At 38.9% G+C, this 22,787-nt stretch overlaps 1 protein-coding gene across 4 annotated transcripts in view; it reads left to right on the forward strand.

Moving 5' to 3' along the window:
* WDR7 (WD repeat domain 7) overlaps positions 1-22,787 on the forward strand; it is a 143,199-nt gene that overhangs the window by 41,893 nt on the left and 78,519 nt on the right. For 3 of the 4 annotated variants that reach the window (XM_027794508.2, XM_055791615.1, XM_055791614.1), the window contains exons 17-20: positions 2,168-2,257; positions 3,699-3,817; positions 5,465-5,588; positions 12,762-12,875. In XM_027794508.2, the coding sequence (XP_027650309.1) occupies positions 2,168-2,257; positions 3,699-3,817; positions 5,465-5,588; positions 12,762-12,875 (447 nt within the window). The remainder of the gene's footprint in view (positions 1-2,167; positions 2,258-3,698; positions 3,818-5,464; positions 5,589-12,761; positions 12,876-22,787) is intronic. The other variant, XM_005242892.4, reaches the window with a different exon arrangement.

Raw genomic sequence — 22,787 nt, forward strand, 5'->3', positions numbered from 1 at the left:
GTTTTCTTCACTCACGTGAAAAATAGGGGATGTTTATATCTGAGGAAGAAACTCGCCCATCAGCAACATTTGTCTATTTGTTCCTTTCTTAAATAGAAATATTTTATCTGCTGTGATCTTGGCTGGAAAGGGAAAATAATTTCCAGGAGTGGTATGTGTGAAGCTTCTTTCATGATCAAGATTGCTACATAAATAGAGAAGTAGCAGTCAAAAACAGAAAGCAGAAATAAAAAAGAAGCAAGGCTCTTGTTTCAATATGTGGGACTTTTTTGGTTTTGTTTTTGGGTGGGTTTTTTCTACAGCCACTTACTTTTCCTCTTTCAAATATAATTAATTGAAATGTCAGGATTTCTCAGAGATGGTGTCTACGTAGCAAATTCGATGCAAGAAAAACGTATTCATCACAGAGAGAGTCTGTGTTTTGATAAGATACAGTTCCATTGTAGTTTTTCTTTCCCAAATGAAAACTATGTAATTTTGTGTTGAAATAGCTTTGCTAATTTTGGAGATAGACATACTTTAGTTACCTATTGGAAATATTTATAACTTCTTGAGACAATTGTGTGCTGTCAAAAACAACAGAAAAATCCTCCTGTTCCTAAATCATCATTTTCTTTCTGTTTGGTGGCATGTCTCACATGCTTTTGGGGAAGAATGGGTTGGTTTCTAAGGGGTCCTCTTAGGTCATAAGTTTCCTTAGTGTCTTGCCTTTACATCCTGTTGCGCACTACTTGCGGTATCTTGCTATTTGTAAATTTCTAGTGCTATTATTCTTAAAAATCAGTTAGATACACAATTAATGTATTTTATGACATGCTTGATCCCCATCAATTTGACCAGTATTTGTTGTGAGACGAGCACAGCTCTATGCTGTTCGTCTGCAGGGCCAGCTGCTTCCATTACAGTCATTGTTGTAATTACTGATACTGGAAGAGCACAAACTACTACAACAAAATAAGGCAAAAAAAGGAGCTTCAGAGTGAGACTTCAGTTTGGGGTAGTTTTGTGTTTTGACAAACAATCTTTTTCATAAAGTAAATAGGTTTTTTTTATACATCTACTGAAACTAGGTTTTGCTGTTATGAAGTGATTTATGCTAGTCATCCTGTACACATGCCATCATGTCGCATATCTGTGGGAAGTATGGAAAAAGTAGTTTTGATGCAGATGTCCCACAGTGGCAAAAGAAGTTCACTGCATGAAAAGCAAACAGACCATTCAGAAGACAATGCTTAATCTGTTCAGGAGCTTGAACCCATTGTTGTTCTGCAACGGAATAAAAGAGGGAGATTAATTTGAAGATGCTTGTGCATGACATATGGTAATTTCTCTATAGGAAGGAAGTGTCAGATAGTGACCTCTAAATCTCCACGTTGACCTCGGGTTGTAGCATTTGTATGCCATAAGGTCTGCGCGTCTTTTCATGTGATAATATTAAGTCATGAAGCATTAGTGGAAGTATAATGTTTAGAACTGCTTTTAAATTACATTTGCACCAAGAAATGATGTAATTTACAAAATAAATGTCATGGATGCTGTTTTGAGTAACATGCTTGAACTGTGCTCTTCTGTGGTTGCTTGCCTGTAGTCTTACATTGTATGGTGTGTATGCTTCTGCTTTAAGTTTTTAGTCCTTTCTTTGGTATACGCTTAAAATTATTTGAATGGAGATGCATTTAAAATGAACTTATATTAAAATCAACCATCAGTAATACGTTCTGTGACATTTTAGAGTGACAGATGGGGCAGCCCAGGTTTAAAAGGGGTTGTTACTGGGGGTTTTAATGAGTAGTGCAAATTTCTCATAAGTATGGGAAAAGCAAAAGAACAAACAGTGAAACTCCTGTTTTTAAAATTCATAGTTGAACATGCTGTCAAATCAAATCTCACTATCTAAAGACATGTTTGTAATTGCTTTATTTATGAGTACTTTTGTCTTTTCAAAACATGCAAGTTTCTGTTGGTGTATCTGTGTTTCTCTGCAGCTGCATGTCTTCCTCTCACTGGCATTGCACTTGTAAAGCCTAGAATTTTTTTTAAGTTTAATATTATCACAATTTCCTCCAGTTTTGTTTTTCATTCTTCAGTGATACTAATCTGTTCTTCAGAAGCTGCTATCCTCACTTTCCTATTTTTTTTTCTCTTTATTTCTTCTTACCTCTGCAAGTTGCTCCTGCTGTTTCTTCTAGCACTGAAGCTGGTCACTCTGGCTCTGACACTGCTCCTACTTTACATACCTGTTTCTTAGTCAATGAAGGTATTCTTTCCTCACTTTTCTATCTATTTGTCTTTTACTTTCAACTAATGTCCCTTATCATTGTTATGACATGACTTTAATTTGATCTATGTAGGAATTTTTCTTTGCAAAAACAGAGGCAATGAGGGGGTTTTATATGTTTTGCATTTAATGCTGGTAGAGGGTGAGCAGATCCAGTTTGTGTGTCTAGGGCTGTCTGTAAATTCACTTCTCAACTGGTGTACCAAAGATGCTGTTTCGGATCTTGTTTGGGTTCAGTGTTGTCTTTTGACAAAAAATCTCGGCCTTTTTTAAGTAGAGAAAAATACACGTGCCTTTACCCATCATATATGAAGGAGAGAAGCCACAACACGTGCCTTGCTAAGTTATAAATTCCCACTTTCCTGCAACTCAAGTAGAAACAGCACTCTTAAACTGGAAATGCCTCTTTTTAATCCATTTTTCTTTAAGGAAAATCGACATAATGATTTCTTTTCTTGGAGCACCATTAAGAGCTTTATTACTTAAAATATTTTGATTTTTATGCTCAGTTTTACTGACAGTTTTAAAGTATAGATCTATATGCTCACCTCAAGTATTTCTTCAGTTTTTCAAGTCAATGTAGAGCATAATACTAAAAGAATTCTTCTGTGGAGTACTTTACAAGTGTTTTTACAAGCTATGTTGTTTGAGCTTGATATGCTTATCTTTACTGGTTTTAACTACACAATATTGCAGGCTTGTCGTATAAATGCACCTGAAGTAAGCATGTTGAAATAAGATTTAGATGGAAAGATAGAGGTAGCAGACAAACGTGAGCTTGTATGTATTTGTGTACCTTTTGAAACAGGCCAGAAAACTCCACATAAACTTTCCTAGTGGTAATTCATATGCCAAGTTTTCTGTAATAGAATTATGTCACATTTGCTTTTAGGACATTAAGTATAATTAAATTAATGCTCGTTATGGTTTGAAGAGGTCATCTAAATCTTGAACTCAGAACCATGGCTTATGCTTTTGATAAAAATTGGGGACTGGGGAGGAAGAGGGATGTTTGTGTTTAATCAGGACTGATTTGAGCCAGCCTTCTGCTGATGTCTCATTGCATGTGTTTGAGATCTGACCAGCTAGTTCATGAGGCATGATTTATGCCTGGAGAGCTCATTCCTGTCTGATACATAAAGCACGTGCACTGTGCAGCCTGCCCTGAGGTCAGCTGGTATTGGTAAAACTGGGGTGCAGCCCATGGTGGGGTGAGCCCCAGGTCCCCATGGCAGAAGGAACAATTCTGTTGTTCTGCTGCAAGATTGATTCTACTTTTTTCCTCTCCCCTCTTTCTCCCACCATCTCCTGAATTTACACCAGGCCAGTAGCCAATGTAAATTTACTTGATGGCATTTTGAACTTTAAATTGCTTTGGTATTTATTATGTTTATCTTCCTGTTGTGATGTGTTTTCGCAGGGTGGAGCCAGCTTGCTGCTATGCACTGCGTAATGCTCCCTGACCTGTTGGGACTGGATAAATTCAGACCTCCCCTTCTGGAGATGCTGGCTCGCAGGTGGCAGGATCGATGCTTGGAGGTGATTTCAGTAGTAATTTTGTACTCTAGGTTTTTTGGGTTTTATGTTCTTTTCTACTGATCACATTTTCCATTAATATAAAAAATACCTAACTGTTTTCTGACACTAATTCCTGCACTTCTTATTTCAGATTCAGGAAGTTAATTTTCCAGGTAACCTATCAAAATGTTGGAAATGTGATCATATATAAATATATACATATATATATATATATGTTGGGTGGGGTTTTTTACCTTCTGGATGATGTACATACCTTTTTAAGGAAATTACTGGATTAAAAACTTCTGTGATTCCATTAAGAATCTTAAGAGAATTAAAAAAACTACCCTATATTTTTCAAGACACTGATGAGTTGCTTTGTTTTTTGGAGTGTGTATACAGTAGCCAGTAAATGGTTTGTCACCAGCTGTTTGATAAATGACTAGTGGGCCTTAACACTACACCTGTGCTGTTGTGGCAGAAAAATCTGTTGACTGTGCAGCTTTTCACGTAGGAAAGGAGTGACAGAGCTGGGCTGTAGACTGAAGATCCTCAGCACTCCTGTAACTTAACTGGGAATATGTTTTTTGCCACCTGATGGCTTATTCTTTTGCTTGGAAGGATATACTGTGAGATAATTACCTGACAGGGTAATTACTTTGAGACTCATTAAGTAAGCAGCTGAGCTCCAGTTACTGGATATCCTTAGGTGTCAGGGTAGCGTATTTATGTTCTGTTTGTCCACAATTTTTTATTTTCCCTTGATCAAATCACTTCCTTGTATGTTAAATCTTTTAGACCAAAAATGTGTGTATTTATGAACTCTTCAGGTGGAACAAGTGATATTAATGAGGGACAGGTAGTACCAGATAGTATTTGGTATTTGTTGTGTAAAAACTCAGTTTGGGGGTGGGGTGGGGGGTGGGGTGTTGGTTAGTTTTATTTTTTTAGGTTTTGGGAAACATTTTTATGTACATTTTGCTCTGCTTTCATTGTTCAGTCTTCCATGATAGGGAATAAATGAGTAAGTCCCATGTGAAAAAATATTTTAAAGTGATTTTATTTTTGTTTTTATATTGCAACATTCCTGACATTTAGAAAACTTTGTTCATTGCACATTTGGATTTTTGGACCCAACTTTGGAATTGCTGTAGAGAAGGGTGATCACAAGCTGCTTGTAGAAAACTAGAATTTTGGTGGCCTTTTGATGCATCAGCACAGACATAAGGTTTAGCCTCATCTCCTTGAATGAGAAACCTGTCTTGCTGTTCACTTTATGGGATGGGAGGCTGCCTCAGCCAGCCTTGCCGTCTGTGCTGACAAAGGCACGTCCACGAAGGCCAGGAGGAGATGGGACAGCTGTTTGGTTTATGCACTGCACTCATGCTAGGGGCTGAATTGTGACCTTCATCCCCTGGTTTTCTCGTGGGGCTGCACATCTTTGCTGTGTCCTGTTGAGAGTCATCACAGTTGGGTCATGTTTGTGGTTATTTTGCATCTGTGTTGAAGGTGGAGAGGGGTAGGGCAGAATAAAGGTCTGCTAAAAGCTTCATTTCCTGTAGACTTTTTAAAGTGGTGCTTTTTGTTCTTGCTAAATTAAACTGAAAACATACTGATAAGTATTTGTTATTGGAGTTTGTATGACATTCCTGTGGATTTTCTTTACAGGTAAGAGAAGCTGCCCAGGCCTTGTTGCTAGCAGAACTGAGAAGAATCGAGCAGGCAGGTCGGAAAGAAACTATTGATGCGTGGGCTCCTTATTTACCACAGTACATTGACAATGTGATATCACGTAAGTAATGCTGTGTTAAACCTGAAAGTAACTTGATTGTTTAGTTAAAGAAGGCATTTTGTACACAAAATTATGAATAGTGCTACCAATCTAGGGGAAATTCTAGGGGAAAAATCTAGAGTTATATAGAAAAATTTCTTGACATTTTCAAAGTAATTTTGCAATCATGAAATTACTTAACGTCAGTGATGTTGAATAAGTAGATTGAACGCTTCAGTACATCTCATTGGGATTGGAGTGTCTTTTGTGAAGGCTGGCCCTTCTGTTGGGACTAGCCTGTAGTTTGGAGTTTTTAGGGAAGAAACCCCCTATGAAAAGGGCTGATAAAATTACAAGGTACTGGTGGTAAAATGTTGACGTTCCTTTTCAAAGAATGTATAATTAGATAATAGAAATTGTTATAAAGGGATCCTTTTGCATCCCAAGAGTATAAAGGGATTCTGAAAGGGACTAATGCAGGGTGGTGCAGTGTATGTCCATCAGAGTCTGTTCACCACTTGATGCAACAGCTCCTGCCCAGTGGGGTGTTCAAAGCCATTGGTTACCAAGTGCTGCCAGGAGCTACTGGGTAAAGATTATTCTCCTGATAAATGGTTATGGACCCCTATTTAATTAGTAGTATTTCTCCCAAAAAATACCTGTTTTCATTTTATTCATTTTTGTCAAAGCAGGGGTGGTACAGACTCTTAAGAGCATATTCTTGGAAGATCTGTCGTCATCATGAGATACTCCATTCAGTTATCAATCTAGAAACTTGCCTTATAGAATAATGTCCAGATGCATCTGTTGTATATAACAAACCAGTAAGAACTTATATTTTGATGAATGAGAATGTTTGCTTTAAGTTGCAGGTGCTCATCTTTCTTAAAATGAGATTATTTTTCCACTGAAGAATGTAGTTTCTATTCAGAGAAGGATCTCTATTAAATACCGATTGATTTTTGAGATGTGTAATAATCTTATTAAATCTAAACTGAATGCATAAATTACATGGAACACAGTACTTCAAAGTGATGTTGAGAATTTGTTGGTAGGGCTAAGCTGTTGTTAATTACAGCTGTCAGCCATGTAGCATTTGCCTTATTATGGGAATGTTGTTGCACAGTTAGATGTGCAGCCAAGCAGTGAATAATAAGTGAAAGTGTATTGTATAGACATGTCAAAGAGCCTTGATTCATACTGATAGATATTCGTGCCATTTTGTATATTAGGATGTATTTTTTAATTGATTTTCTTAGGAGATCAGTTATACTTAGTTTGTAGAATACAGCTATAGTTGCCCTTTACTCTCAGGAGTAGCTGCTATAGCAACTGTTGATGATTACTAATTTCTTTTCTCTGGAGTGATACTGGAATGACCTTGCTGGGTGTGAAATTATGGACGTAATTGTGTGGGTGAAGTGTATATAAACCACTCTGGAGTGCCTGCTTTAGCCAGTTGACTGTTTCCAAAATAGGAACTTCTTAATGTACTTGAAAGCAACCAGTAATTTGTATTAGTTTCAGTAATTTGCTACTTCTGGTACTCCTTATTACTTAAACAGTTGTATTTGAAAGTTTTAGGGAAGAATATGCAGTTGTGTTTTATGTGTGTGTCAGGTGGAAGCATAATATTTTGCCTTGTGCCTGTGTTTGTGCTCAGGTGAGGAACATGGCATGCATTTTTAGAGCAATAGCGAGGGACTGACTGGTTTAAGAAAAAACCTTGAGTATTTTATATGCATTCAATTCAAGTATGTATACAGCAGTATTTTGGCCTCTGTTAATCAGTAGCAAATCAAAGCATATAATTGAGGATGTGCTATCTATCAGAACAAGAAAGTTTTAAATTACTAGAAGAAAATATAAGATTGAGCAATCAGCTGATCATGGCTGAACAAATGACTTGATGTAAATGTTCAGTACTGTGAAAGCGCTGATACTGAAAACCTTTCAAACGGGCCATGACTAACACATTGGAATTAACTTTTTTATATTAACATAACAGCGCTGAAAACTATGTGATTTAAGGTTGCAGAGTCTGTGGTTCTCCTGAATGACAGGGCTGAGAAGGCATTTAATAGTGTTGTTGTCTGTATAAACACACACAAAAATGCTGACGCTCTGAAGAAGAATTAGGATTTTGGAAAGGAGAAACAAAATAAGCAGCTACAAATGTTGCTGTTGTGGGGAGAGACTAAAGTGCATATATTAGTTACTTTGTAAGGCATAATTTAAACATTACATGTTTTTGAAGGTCTGGGGAGGAATTGAACACAGTAAAAATTACTTAGGATTGTCAAAATGGATGCAATGGACTTACAAAAAGTATAGTTTTATGCTAGAATGGTAAGGAGGAGAAATATAAAAAGTAAAGAAATACTTTTTTGATTCCTTCATCCTCCACTTTTCCCAATTTTGCCTCTTGATATAGAGACGTAATTTATTAACAGCATATTTTTGTGTCCAGCATGTTACCACTCTGCAGTAGTTCTTATATGCATGATGTAGACATAGTGCTTCTCTTACACATTAACAGATTTGTTTTAATTAAAAAACAAGTGGTAATCATAACAGAAGCTTGCTGCTGATGTAAGATACTTTGTCATATATGCATTTCGTCGCCTCTTGAATGAGTCAGGTGTGTAGTACTAGCAAACAGAGATGAAATTTTCTCCCCTTTTGTATATTCGGTGCTCGGATCCAGTAGCAATTTTGGGACATGACCTTTACTTGTACAGATCAAGCAACTGGCACGTCTCCCAGCGTTTTGACAAAACATGTTCGGCAAACTTGAAAGACAGGCAAATGTGCACAGGTTTATCTTTTACTAATCTTTTAAGTGATGAAAGAGAGATTATTGTCCCCCTGTAGATGGTGGGCTGGAGGAGCAGGGAGAAAGCCAAGCAGATCTTATTTTCTCCTTTGTGGGCCTGCCAGCACACCACCAGTGTGCGCTGCAGGGACCACTGCAAACGGGCCCACTGTACCGTCACTGCTCGGAGCAGCTTGCTTCGGGCTGCCAGCACAGCTTCTGCATCACACGATTTGCAGTTCAGATGTTCGGACACATTAGGCTTCCTTTCAAAGTGCCTCGTAGGGGGAACAATAAATCTTTATTTTATTTGGACCTTCAAATCCAAAATTGGCACGTCAGGTTGTTGACCCCACATCAAATGGGGATGGATGTGTAAGTGATGCTGTGAATTAAACCTAGGAGAGGTGTTGCAGGTGTTGGTATTTTCAGACTCCCACAGGGAGTAAAACAGTTAAGCTTTCAAAGCGTCATCTTGTATCTACTAAGATTATGTCATATGACTGTAAATATTTGCTATGGCCTTGTCTGCTCCTCATTTGCACCGCATAGGATTGTTTCTGAAATGCTGCATAGTCTGTGGGGCAGTTGCCACAAGGATGCCTTTTCAGCTGAAGTACAAAAAGGGAAAAAATGTTACTGCTTTTTTCTCCTTGTTTATTTTTAAGAGCAAGGGCTGTCTTCAGTGTCAAAGGGATTCTGCAAATTGATTTCTCTTTTGAAAGGGATTTCTTTGGATATTATGTTTATGTTTTGCTGCTTCTATTTATTTATTTTACCTAGGTCAGTGTAAACATTTTCTTAAAATGTTGAAGGTGTGGTTCTAGGGATCTGTGCAGTGGGACACCTGCAAGCTTTTGGTGGTAGGGCTGTCCACCGAGCCCTGGAGGGACAGAAGTATTTTTAAGTATGTGACATTATTGCAGATAGAAAAATGGCTACTGTGGCTTTAATGGAAAGCAGAAGGTTATCTTGCCCCAGCCTTTGTGTTCGTGTGGGATGCGGATGGAGCCGGCAGACAGGCAGCACACACGAGGTGGCTGAGAGCTGCACAGGATCGATCAGAGTGGTGCAGAGTGAATTAATGCAAGGCAGGCAGGCTGCCCGTCATGGACTGCCAGGGCGCAGGCAGTGCTGCTCAGGCTCTGTAGAAATCTGTTTTCAGTATGTTCTGCCCAGAAATAAAGTATAGGCACTTCTCTTGCTTCCCGTATTGCTAAAACCCAGTTCATTCAGGTAAACGCTTGTATCAAATTACTGTTTCTTTTTAAGTAAAAATCTTAAATGTGGCAGTGCGAAATTAAAGAAACTGAAATAGCTATCCTTAAATTGTGTCTCTTTTTAAACTGCTTCAAGTAATAATCCTTATGACTGAAAAGCAAAATAAATATAAAAGGTCTGAAATAATGAATATGCTGTTGTCAGTTTTTGTGACCGTGTTTCTAGTAGAGTTAGATTTCTGTTAGAAAGGCCAGATTGAGTAAAACTTAATTAAACTTCCATCGATTTAAATGGAAGTTTTCATCAAGTAAGGATAGTTTGATTGGACCCCAAAGACTTTGCTATTTATGTATGTAGTTGATCATCTTACTCATGCAAGGTTGGACTTAAGAGAGCACAGAGAAGCAAGGCAAATAATTTGGTGCTGCAATATTTTGATGTATTAAATGAATAATGAGTTTAGGATGCTGCAGTAAATAGTAAACTGTAATAATGGCATAAGTTTGTAATACAAGTATATCTTAATTTTCCAATATGTTGACTGGCTTACTCCTAATACATTCAGGCCTTTGATCTTTTCACTTCTAAAACATGTTTCTAAGACATTTTTGGTGAATTATATAGAAAACACTTGTGTCCAGGAATACATGTTCCCTCTTACTGTATTTCCATTGAGAGGAAACGATAATTTATTACCCGACATATTTGCATGGTAGCTATTTTCCTCCCCTTTTGATTCTGTCCTTTCACTGTTTTGGAGGAAATGTGTAATCATTCTGATTAAATAGATTTTTACTTACATTTTTATTTTAATTGTATAAAATTGTAATAAACTTTTCTAATTTTTATACACTCTACTTAGAATCAACTCATGCAAAGGCACTTAGTTCCTTCTGTTGGTTATAACTAGTCTTGCTAAGGTCTTCAGAAAGGTGTAATATTGCATATGGAAAATAAGCCTCTTTTTCAGTGACCCAGGGCTAGAAAGCAGGTAAAGAGGTGAGGTAATCACTAAATAAATCAAAGGCTTTGAATTTTGGCCCACCCTAAACCTACTGTTTGGAGACTGCTGGATCCTTGGCTTCTACCAACAGGTGTTCAACCACAGAAGATGCTCCCTCTGACATGAAGGTCAGGGCCTTCATACTGTAAATTTCAGAAGGCATGCAAACTGTTCACCCTTCCCTGGGTGTGGAAAGAAATCGAAGAAATTTAGACTACAGAAGTGATATTTAGGCAATAGCTAGACGTTTTCTATGCCTGCAGAGATTAGCAGCTGCTTGTACTAACTGCAATGCAGAATGTAAAGCAGTACTTAAAAAAATAACCTCCGGTCTCCCCCTCAACATACTGGCCAACTCCAGTGGGTATACCCAAATAAATAGTATTAAAGATAGTTGGTGCTTGAAGGTGAAAACCAAAGTGTATTTTGGTGAGGTGGTGCTGGAGTCCTGATCTTTGTGTGGACACCGGTGAGGACTCCTGGAGTGACACCCACAGGCTGCAGCAGCCATACCATAACAGCAAACTTTATTTTTAAAAGCATCCTGAATAAGGTTTGTGTGCAATTTGTAATTGCATGTGATCTCTGTGCAATCATGCCAGCATGCTTAATGAAGTGATTTGCTATTGATTGGGTAGTGTGTTCCAGTCCGGTTGTGTATCTGTTGTGTCAATGCATATAAAACCAGTGACAATTAGAAGGATGTTCAGAAAGTTATTAAAAGGTACTAATTTCCTTGTAAAGAGATTATGTCAGAATAAGGTTAGAAACCGCTGTCAGATGAAATCACTGTGTTATCACTTTGATATCACAGATGATATCACTATGCTGTGAATACTTAGTATTTAAAAACAGTACTGAAAAACAGTAAAATCTGGAATACTCATGAGAATGTTAATTTTTCTAAACTGGTTTAAAGATGACCTGAAATTAAGTGACTTTCAGGTGCAGATTCACAGACCTTGCTGTACACAACTGACAGGTTCCCCCATTGTGATTTACTGTGATACCATTGTCTTTTATTTATCAATCACATTCATGTGTTTGGAGAAGACCAGCAAGTTATTACATAAAAGCTACTGTGAACTGAAGTGATGCACATTAACGACTTCGTAAGATGGTCTAAAACCAAGAGGAGCAGCAGCAGATTGAGTGGGCAGCTCTCCACTGCTCAGTGCCCAGCCCTTACTGGTGCTTGTGTTGGGCCATGAGAGATGCCTGCCATCCACAAGGCACAGTGATTTACAGCAACTTTAATTTCTTGTTGAAACTCGTTTGGTGCTGACTAAGGGCTGGGGTACTTTGTTTTTTAATGGGGACTTAATGCCCCTGCAGATTGCAAACCTAATGCCACAATCAGTAAAGCATCAATCTCTTTGTATAATAAGATTTTTGATAGTATAGGGTGATATACAGAAGATGGATTGGGGGAAAAGCAATCTTATCAGGGCTTCCCTTCAGTCTGGTTTTTAAATTTTGTAAAGCTCTTTGGGAAGAATATTTGTGACGCTGTACTTTGTCACCATTGGCAAAACACTTCTTTTGATAATGGCTTGATTGAATTCTGGTAAGGCTCATATAGGGAGCAATTACCGATTTTAACTGGGCAGAGTATAAACCAGTGAATTGAAACTTTAATCACATGGTGTTATTGGCACAATTTGGCGTTCGTTGTCATTTTTAATAGCAGCAGATGCATCCCAACCCAAATGACATGGAATGAGTCAGCTGAATTAATATACTCTGAAGGTCACCTGGAAAAACAGCACCTTTTCTTCTTTCTGCAGAAGAGATGAAGCATTGAGAGGAGATGTAAGAGAAGTTCTGCTGGACCTCTGTATTTTGTGGCTGTATAAGTTGTTAGTGTGTAACGTGTATCTAATAGCTTTAATGATACTAGAAGACAGCAGAAAAAGAAGAAAGTATGGAAGAGATATTTACAGCATGGAAAAGGTTTTTAAAGGATAGGTTTGTGAAAAGGCTGCATACAGTATGAAGGAAAACCAGGCAATAGTTGCTCTTTGCTTTATCTGTGTTTCACAGACTTATGTTGCATGGTTCAGAATACCAACAGATAATTACTTCCCCCCTGCCCCCTGGTGTAAGGCTGTTGCCTACCAAAATTGCTGACTCTTGTGGACATTGGTTTTTGCAGCTGGAGTAACCACGGAAGCCATTCAAACTGGTGGTGCAAGCCCGGATTCATTGGGAACAGAAGCAAAAGTTCAGGAAGAGGAACATGATCTGGTTGATGATGACATCACAGCAGGTAAGCATTAATATAATGAATAGGTTAATTTTTTTTACATACAGGGTACTGTGCAGAGGAGATGGAACACTTTCTGCCAAATAGCATGTTTTTAATGAGAAAATGAAATATTAAGGCTGCTTATGAAGTGTGTGCTATCAGAAGTAGTTATGAATAGTAGGAAAGAGCCGTAGAAAAAAACCTAAATACCTGTTTAACTGTAACTATTACAGTATTATTGTGTTACTTCTAAATCATTAGCTGTATTTTAATTTGTGTGTGTTGAGCTTTTAAGTCTGCCTGCAACTGACCTGTTTAGCTTGTAGTTCTTGAGTAAAGGCTTTACCCAATTCTTTCTAGTTATTCCTCAAATTATTTACCTTGGTGAAAGAGGTCTGATGTAAGGGTGCTACCATCAGTCTGCAAGATTAAATTGAGGTGTTTTGGGTTTTTTCAACAAGTAAGCACTGCTAGTTTGCACATGGAATTCAAGTGTATTTCATTTCTGCAGTACTCATACAGCTTTATAATGTTGCTGTAGTTTATTGCATGCTGGCAGGTAAAGCTGAGTTCTGGTCCATCAAGGCATGTTCTGAGAGAACAGACCATACAGAAATATGCATTTAATTATAAGCAGTTATCTTTTTACTCTTTTTTCATGTGTATTTATGCAGTGTCATAAGGAAAATATCTATATGCTTAATATCTGTGTCCTCGGGATTAGAATGGTTACAGTATGTATTTTAGCTTAGTGGCGATTATATCATATCTCACATGAAGAGTATATCATACTCTGCAGATTAGAGTGTAAAAGCCTTTTGGTTGGTTTTTTTTGGCTGAGCTTTGTATAGATTTTTTTTTGAAAGTCTAAAAGAAAACTAGTTATTCTTGTTGACCTGAAGACAGTTTGTATGATAGATCTAGTTTTAGGTCAGGTCTCTAGCTGAAGGTGCCTGAGACAGGATTACTGCTGGTGGGTGAACAGCTTGGGGGCAGTAGGGAGCATTAACACAGGCTGGGGTAAAAGGCCAACTGGAAATAGCCAAGAGGGAGGAAGGATGCTGGGAATGCCTTTAGCAGCTAGGGGATGATGTGGGACTTGTCAATAAACACCAATGAATAGACCCTCGGAAAAAATAAAAAATAAATTGATAATGGGCTTGGCATACCCTGAAACAGATTTCCTCAGCATGTACATCAGATTGGCATTTCCTTCAGGAACATGTCCTGTCTCCTTGGCTCCACATCTGTTAGAGACCTTCTGGTTCTTTTTCTGGAAGTTTTAGCAATGGCAGTATTACAAAAAAATGTTCTAGCTGGAACAGCTTTCTGCCCCTTTGATACTGTGTGTTCTTTTCACGGGAGAGATTGAAGAGGAGGCACTTTAATGGAGTAAGTTCAAAATCAAGTGTGTGTTTTTCCTGTGTGCTAGACTGAGTTTTGAGCTTTTCATAAAGCTATCCACTGTGTTGCCAGAGGCTGGTGATAATAATTTTATTTGCAGAGAAAGTGTTTCTGTTAAGAAAAGCAGTTGAACTTAAAAAAAAATATCCTGAGTAAAAATGAAATTTCAATCTACAGTTGAATACAGTTAGGTTTGTGTTGGTAGAATAGAAAAAAAAGTTTTGAGACAACTTAAACTTAACCTTGTCTTAAAAATATGATGCAGCATCTTTCTATAGTGGTCCTATGAAGGCTAATATTTATTGATTTAACTGCACAAAGTAATGCTGGCGTGCAGGGGCCAACAGGATAATTTTTTTTAGTTCAAATTGAGCTTCACCAAACGCTTTTATTCATCCAAATATTTTTTTAAAAGGATCAGTTTCACATCAGAACTTCTAGAGATTAAAGCATTTTAGTTTAGCTGGCTAAAAAGCACTGAAGCCTCTTTCTGGAAAATACTTCAGTAATACAGTACGGTGCCTCTTAAGCATTTAAAACCACACAGGCAGGAGTTATTTAGAAAATGGGGTCTATCTTCAAATGCTCTGAAAATATGTGCACAAATAGTCTTCCAATGTAGTAGTGGTGTGTATTGTTATCTTTAATGCCTGAAGGGCTTTTCTGGATAAAAAAAGCAAACATTTTGCTTAAAAAATTCATATGTGGACAACACTTTTTCCTAGTTGCACCTAAAAGCTACTGGCTTCAGTGGTCATAATTTTCCAATTCATCATGATGGTAAATTGACTTTTTCAATTTAAAAAAAAAAAAATGTAATTCATAATCTGCCTGTATTTTTATCATAACTTTAGGTGCCAAAAGAACATCTAAGTTTTTTAATTTAGAAATGCAAATATTTTTTTTTCAAGAAAAACAAAGGAAGAGCAAAATACTTTTAAGAAAAAGAAACCCAACATAGCGCTGTTACGTATAGGGGTAGTAAAAGAAGATCGTGGCTGAGCACATAACGGGGATAAAGAGTCAAATGTCACCAAACTGTGAAAAATGTCAACCTCTGACAGATTTATTTACTTACTAAAAAAATCATATAATAGTGTAAATAGGCTGCCTTTAGAAATCCACTGAATTTAGTTTATGGAGCTGTCTTGGAAATGAAGGACTTCAAGAAAGTAACTTTTAGGTTGCACAGTGTTTGCCTCCCAGCTGTGCAACATTACCTTAGTAATGGAAATAAGTGACATATTGGGGCATGATGTGAGATATGTGTCCTGAATATTGTATGTATTGTTCTTATGCCTAACCAACAGAAACTTCTAGCGAGTTTAGAATTAATTTAGGTCTAATTAATTCCCTGGGTAACTGTAGATGTTCCCAGACTCACACAACTGTCCCATTGGTGGTGGTTGGTGTTGCTCGTGGTTGGATAGGAGTGCCAGGTTTCAGTCAGGACCTTGTTGCTGGTGGTGCCATGTGCAATGGAAGATGACTCTGGCCACGAAGTGCTTGTTATATTTTCTGTTCTGCCAACTAGGATGAAGCCGCCAGCCTCTTCAGCATTGCACAATGTGGAATTTTTCCCTGGCAGTCACTTTTTGTAATGATGACCTTGGCCATGTTAGTATTGACAATGACACTTGAGCACAAACCCATCCTGATTCTAATTAAGTACGCATTTTTTAAATGGTTTTCCCCCTCTGTAAGCACTGAATGGCATGTACAGCCACGTCAGCTGCAAAGACTTTAGAGATATGGACTACCTCGATTTTGTAGGTTAAAGTTTTCAAAAATATACCACTCTAAGTTTGTTAAATATTGTCTGGACCACTCCACAGACTTGTGCTGCGCCCAGCAGCCAGCTCAGCCAAAATGCTGCTGCAGTGCTTTGGTGGAGGGGGAGGCGTGTGTTGGAATTAATCTGGAGCTTTCTCTAGCCGTTGTATCAAGCAGTGGTGCCATGTACATGTGTGCAAGGTGGACACAGACCCTAAGAGTTCTGCTAAAGGTTTTCTTCTAATTCTGGGAGATTTGGAGGAGTTTTATGTAAGACACACATGGTGCTCAGGGAAGAGGGGGTTGGATGTCCCTGGAATGTTGTTGTGACCTTAGTGAAGAGATCTTGTGCCCCCTAATTGGTTTGATTACAAAATTTCTTGTCTGCTATTAAACAGCAAAGAGTTTATGGTTTTTCTACACTTTGTTTTTAAAAGCTGTGTGAAAATAAAATATCAGTGGGTGGGAAATTCAAGGCACAGACTGCTCTGCCCACTCTTGTGCCTGCTCCTAGGAGGTAACACCACCCTGGGAAACAAACATAGCACTGCCAGCTTGCTTAACCTGGCTTGCTTGCAAAACAGTAACACTCCAGCAGGTGAACTGACACGTAACAGATAAATACACTTATTGGACCAATTACTCTGTATTGGCATTTCCGTAAACAAAACCACTGTGATATAGCATAGTCTGTTGCTGTATCAGGATAGTGGGGAATTGACTTGAAATGCAGTTTATTCCTAAGGATCTGTCATTCCAAAAGGCTGGCAGATAGGGAATGTGGACTGCTTTAGCTACAGAGGTGAGGCTTTACTATTTGGTCCAGTCCATTTTGTCCTGCATGCTGCCTTGACATATTAGCGCATGGAGCAGGAATAAACATTGGTCAGCCTTCTCCTGGTCCCTTTGTGATCCCTTACACAGAGAGGGAAAGATCTGTTTGATAACTTCTTGTAGCAGGATAAGGCAGTAAATAGATTCTTTAAAACACTCACTGCTGCGTACTCAAAATGAGTCTTGGTCAAGCAGACTTACATCTGACTTGTGCATTGCACAGACACTGTTATTTCTGATACGAGAGAGTTGCAGCAGTTGTAGTAGCGCACTTCCAAAAGTTTGTACCAAAAATAAAATCTAGGAATGCTACTGATAAATGTTAGTCAACTTTAAAATTTAGTCTTTTAAATATCTTCTGTCAATATTTACACATCTATTTTTGTGCATAATTAGTACTTTTTAAGCAATATCTATCCTGTAACTGGCAAAGTCAGAAGCGAAAAATATTGCTAGATTAACCCATACTCTAAACTTAAAAATGCTCTTTAATCAGTGGCAGTATTTGTCAGTGTTGAAGATTCAACAATGTGAGGGCAGGGATTGTGTTTATTGTGATTAATCTTGCATCTTACCACACCATCATGGCTGCTGGAGTGCAGCAGAGTGTGGAATGCATTTGCAAACACTTTTAACTACCAGCATTTTCTCATCTATTGAGCACTTCTTATTTTACACACCCTATTTAGACTTCTGATTTTGGTGCCATCTAACTATTTGAAGTAGTTTAAAATTAGTTCCTAGGTGATGTTTTATTTTTCCCTGTGTGTTATTACTTTTTTTTTTTAAAAAACTCAAAGGCATACTCCGTAACTGAAGAAAATGTTTCAACAAACTACTAACGGAAGGTTGTGGACAGTCATCTGTTAAGTTATATACTGTGCCTTTTTCCTGTTTTAAAATTTTGATACTGTATTGAGTTTCTGGACTACTTTGGTGCTTTTTCTGCATTCTCTTTCTTACTGCTAGAGCTGGACTAGTTTGGAGGGGGAGCGACAGGTGCTGTTGCCTATTGCGTCCCTCCCATTACCAGCCAGACTTCCACTGAAAATTTGGGGTGGAGTGGAGGTACACAACAAGTGAAACCATCTGGCATTCCCAGCGAACAAGCCAGTGGCCCACTGTTCAGCACAATGAGGGTGCCAAAAGAGTCAGCCTCTGGATGAAGTTCCTGCTGGGTTTCTTTTAAGCAGGTTAGACTGAACCTGAGCACCTTGTACAAACCCTGTCACATAAGGCTTTGTATCTCCAAAGCCCACCATAGAGAGACCAAAAAAGCTTTTAATTGGTATTTAATCACTCCATTGAAAACAGTCTACCATATCACGCACTGACTATTGTGTAAAACACCAGAAAAGTGAGGTTTTATAATCTAAAGCAAAATCTATCCCCTTTCAGATGCTAATGAAGAAAAATAGGGGAAATACACCCTGACTCATCTCTGTCACATGGTCTTCTGCCCAATCAAAAATGCAATGTGAATTCACAGACAGGTTATTTAACATGTAAAAGTTAATTTTTAAGGGAGTTTTCATGTGTACTTACAAGAGTTCTGAAGCAACTTGAGAAATATGTCTAATAGATAAATGTATACCAAGTTAATTGAGGAATAGGTTCCTACACTTTGTAATTAGCTGTCTACAAGGAAGCATGAAATTATGGGTAAAATTGTGGAGAGTTTTTTTTTTTAAGGGACTCAATTAATGTAAAAACACGGGGGTTTTCAACAAAGCTGCATGTATTTGAAAACATACGGGCATCTGCCAGTCAAGCAGATTCACCCAGTAAATGCCATTAAAAGCTCTGCCCTCTGTGAGGGGGTTATGGGCTCGACATCTGTCTGAATGGCATCTGTCGGTGTTGGGAGAGTGCTGCATGTTGTCATTAAGGAAACAGTAATTCAAGAGAACTGGTTTGTTTGGAGGGCTGGTGGGTGGTTTCTAATGAAGAGAGAAGCGTGGAGCAGAGCCTCTGTGGTATCACGAGCTGTGGGCTGTGTTGAGCACTGCCTGGTGGCAGCATCCATCCTGGATAGGGGCTGCCAGAGCCAGGTATCAGCTGGGCTGTCAGCTGGTGTCTAGTCATAATGTTTATATTGATTGAGAAATACCTGACACTTCAAAAATTACTGTAGATTTAAAAAAAAAAATAAACGAAGTGCTAGCTTTTTCAACCATGACAAACTTGCATAAAAACTTCAGAATTATTTACTTAACAAAAGGCAATATGCATAGGTTTTAACCTCTAACTTGGATCGCAGCATTGTTAAATGTCTTTGTGGGAAGCAACATCAGTTTTTCTTCAGCTTGTGAGCCACAGAGCTGAAAATGGAAAAACTTGGGACACCTGGACCCGTTTGCCAGCTTCATGTTGTTGAGCAGCTGGCAGGTGTTGCCCTGGGAAGCAGCCCCAGAAAGGGTGTGCAGAACTGATTGCAGTTACCCGGGGCTGCGTTCCTGTGTAGCTGGGACAAGAGCTATTCAAAGGTGGCTGGCTGGGGGTGCAGGGGACAGCCTGGCCTCTCTTCCTACCGCCTGCAAGGGCAGCAGATCTGCTGAGGATGAAAACCTGCCAGAGCTGCTGTGTCTAGAGGATGGATGTTTCAGTGTGTTAAGTTTAGCGTTCTCTCTATACCTGTGTATTTACACCATGTCATACTAATTTGGAGGCCACAACTTATGTCACAGGAGCATGTAACTAATTCTAAACATTTACTTCATCTGTCACAGATTTCAATGAAATCAGAAAGCCATATTTGCAGACAGTGCGGTTTTGAATAAAGGCTGTTAAATACAGATTTCTTTAGTGTAGCACAAGGGATCTTTAACATGCATTCATCTACAGCTGTTTGCTTTTGTATATGAAAATGTAACTCTTCAGTTTTGTATACTTTCTGATATCTATACTTATTTGATGATGTACAGCTTAATATTAAACTTTGCTTAATTGTTTAGTATCAGTTCTTACACAGTCTTATTTTGTGCGTCGAAGTGGGAAGTCTGCCTCAATGTGTGCTGTAGATGTCACTACTTTGTGAAAATCAATCTGGGACTCTTGTCTGAAATTCTTTTGTTGTTGTGGTGGCAGATGTCTTCCTCCAGCACTGCACAGTCTTCCTTTGTGCCGCAGTTACTCTGAAAAATCGTGTTAACTTGGGAAAAGGTTTTTCTCTTTGTTTTAGAAAAAAATTTACCTCAATTGTATTCTATTAGCTGCTCATTTTCTCTGTGCCATGCGGCAGAAACACTTCAGCGTGATGTTTTCTTTAACTCAATCAAAGACTTTTGAAAGATTATTACAGTCAAAAGAATGATTTAGAATAATTTCTTCAGGTATAGAAGTGGGGTTTTAAAGAGGCATAGGTTATAAAAGCAGCATATTAAAATGTGGTTTTCTAGTATTCTTGAGTCCTCATTTTTTGTTTTCTTCGTATTCTGTTACATTTCATTTTTGGTTAGCACTGCAACCAAAGCTTCAGGGTTTTCTTTTTTTGGTTCCAATAATAGTGTAATGATCTTAAAGCATGTGGCAGGAATATGCTTAAATCTCTGCATGGTGTTTGCTGGTGGAGGCACAGAAGTGTATAAACAGGTCCTGTTTTACTGTCATTGCTGGGCAGTGTGTCTGGGACATGGCAAGGCCACCAGCTTTGTTGCAGTGCAGTTAGCCAGCTTCTTTACAGCAGTTGTTTTGCCTTGAAAAAAAAATCTGTATCCTCATGTTTCTTGCACTTGAAGAATTCCTTCAGAGGCACAGCAGGTCTCTGTGTTTGCGTCCACCAGAGGAGTTTCACTGCCCACGTGGTTCCCTGACAAGGCAGCAGGCAGGGAAGTCCCTCGCAACGTGTGGCACAGCCCTAGCAAGGAGTGCAGCAGCTCTGAGGCCTTTGGTAGGACACAGCTATTGCCTGTAATGCTGCTCCCAGGCTGTCTTTGGGACGTGTGACATCATTGGACATTAGAAGGAGCCATACCACCATTTCAGAAGGGTGTGCGGTGACAGCTGCAAACACCCCTCTGATTTCCCTTAATCCACCTCAGTAAGTTTAAGCTTAATTGTATGTGCTAATAATAGTGCTGGCAAGGTGTAGGTGTCTTGGGATGTTAGCTTTAATCATGGACCAAATGCTTTAAGAAGGTGTTCTGCTGTTAACATGCATGGTATGTATGGCTTTTAGCAGTATTTACTTGCGTAAATTAATCATTTCTATCTGGAAGACTGTTCTTACAAATGTTGCCGTAAGAACTACTGGAGTCTAAGAATTTCCATGCAGAGATTACTTTCCCAGCAGTTTGTGCCAGTTGTTACTATGACATGAATCATTTACTTGACAACCAATATATTGTTAAATATGACATACAACTGCTTTAACATTTCCTTTAGTCTTGGAAGCAACTTCTGGAATTTGCGAAGGTTTTTGCTGTGTTTATGTTTACTAGACATCTGTAGTTTGAGATCACTGTCTACAGTTTTATGCAACAAGTGAGCTATTTTCCATCTGTAGTCCAGTAAGTTCATTGCAAAATACTGCTACTTTTTTTTTTTTTTTTGACTTGCTGGTAAAAAAATGACATAAATGTTAAATAAGATTTAAAATGTCAAGCCACAATGTCATTTATAATTACGTACAGTTTATTAAAAGAACCAAGCATGGGCAGAGTTTACTTGTGTGGGTCTCAGAGTTAGACCCTAAGGTACCAGCAGTTTGCTTTGATTTGTGAAGGAAGAGAGAAGGTCTGCATGGATCCAGGGGTCTCCTCACCCCCGGTGCATAAGCTTTTCATGTGTTGCCTGAACACTTTCTGTAACCCTGACAATACGTAGACTATGTTTTTTTGGGGGTGATCCTTTCAGAGGTCCCCATTTCATTGGTTTAAAACACATTTGCTCTGTGTGCTGCTGTTGTGACTTTAGTGCCTTATCACCTCCTGTGACCTATTTTCCTTCTCAAAAATATGAGGTGTTGTATCAGCATGAAGTAAGTCTATGTTGGACTTGGAGAAACATCCTCTTTTTTGTGTTGAAATACCAGACCCAGCTACGGACACTCAGTAGCACAATAACCTGCTCAGTAGAAATTGACCTGGTAATTGTTTGTGATAGCAGGACTGTGGTCTGTACCAGGCGGCATGGTATGCCAGGATGGGATCATAAATACTCACCATAAAACCCCCAGCCTTCACCTTTCTGCCCAAGGAAGGTCTTGTGTGGTCACTTGGACATAGTGAGTAGCAGTTGTATCTCATTTGCCCTCAGCATTCATCTTTCTTGCATGAATTGAAGTGCTCTGTGGAAACTCTGCTTCTCTCTCGGGAAAATCCTCCTGGCCCATCTCTTTTCACACCATGGAATGAGCTGTGTGGCTCAGAGGAGTAGGAGGTGGTCACAGCAGCATGAAGCAGGCAGGTCGGCTGGTGCCTGTGGGACTGTCCTGGGCTTCGCCTCCCGTGCTTTCTGCAGCCAGCCCCTGTCTCCCCTTCTCCAGTCCCCTGGAGCCAGGGCAGTCACTGTAGCAGTGGCGCCTCTCTCCTGAGCTCCAGCTGGACTTCCCTCATGATACGTGACAGCTTAGTTACATGCAGACATTAAATGAGAGGTGTAGTCACAACCACATCGTTTTCTTACATGTGGCCTCTTCCAGTGCTGGAAGAGTAAACTTCTCACACACTTAGCTTTGGTTACTTTTTTCCATCATTGGTAAACTTTTTCAGTACTTCTCGATAGTTATTTTTGAAAGTGTTTCTTCACTATGCATAATTCTTCAGTTTCTATATGCAAACCACACTTTACAACAGTTTTGCAGGACCCGACGATAGGAAGAGCATAAAACATAGAGGGTTTTGACTGAAGTCAATGTTGAGTGGATAAGGGAGCTGTTGCCACAATTTCAGATTGTGAATCTTTCCCCAGAGTGATGGGAGC

This window comes from Falco peregrinus, chromosome Z (assembly GCF_023634155.1).
Source record: "Falco peregrinus isolate bFalPer1 chromosome Z, bFalPer1.pri, whole genome shotgun sequence".
Lineage (NCBI taxonomy): Eukaryota > Metazoa > Chordata > Aves > Falconiformes > Falconidae > Falco > Falco peregrinus.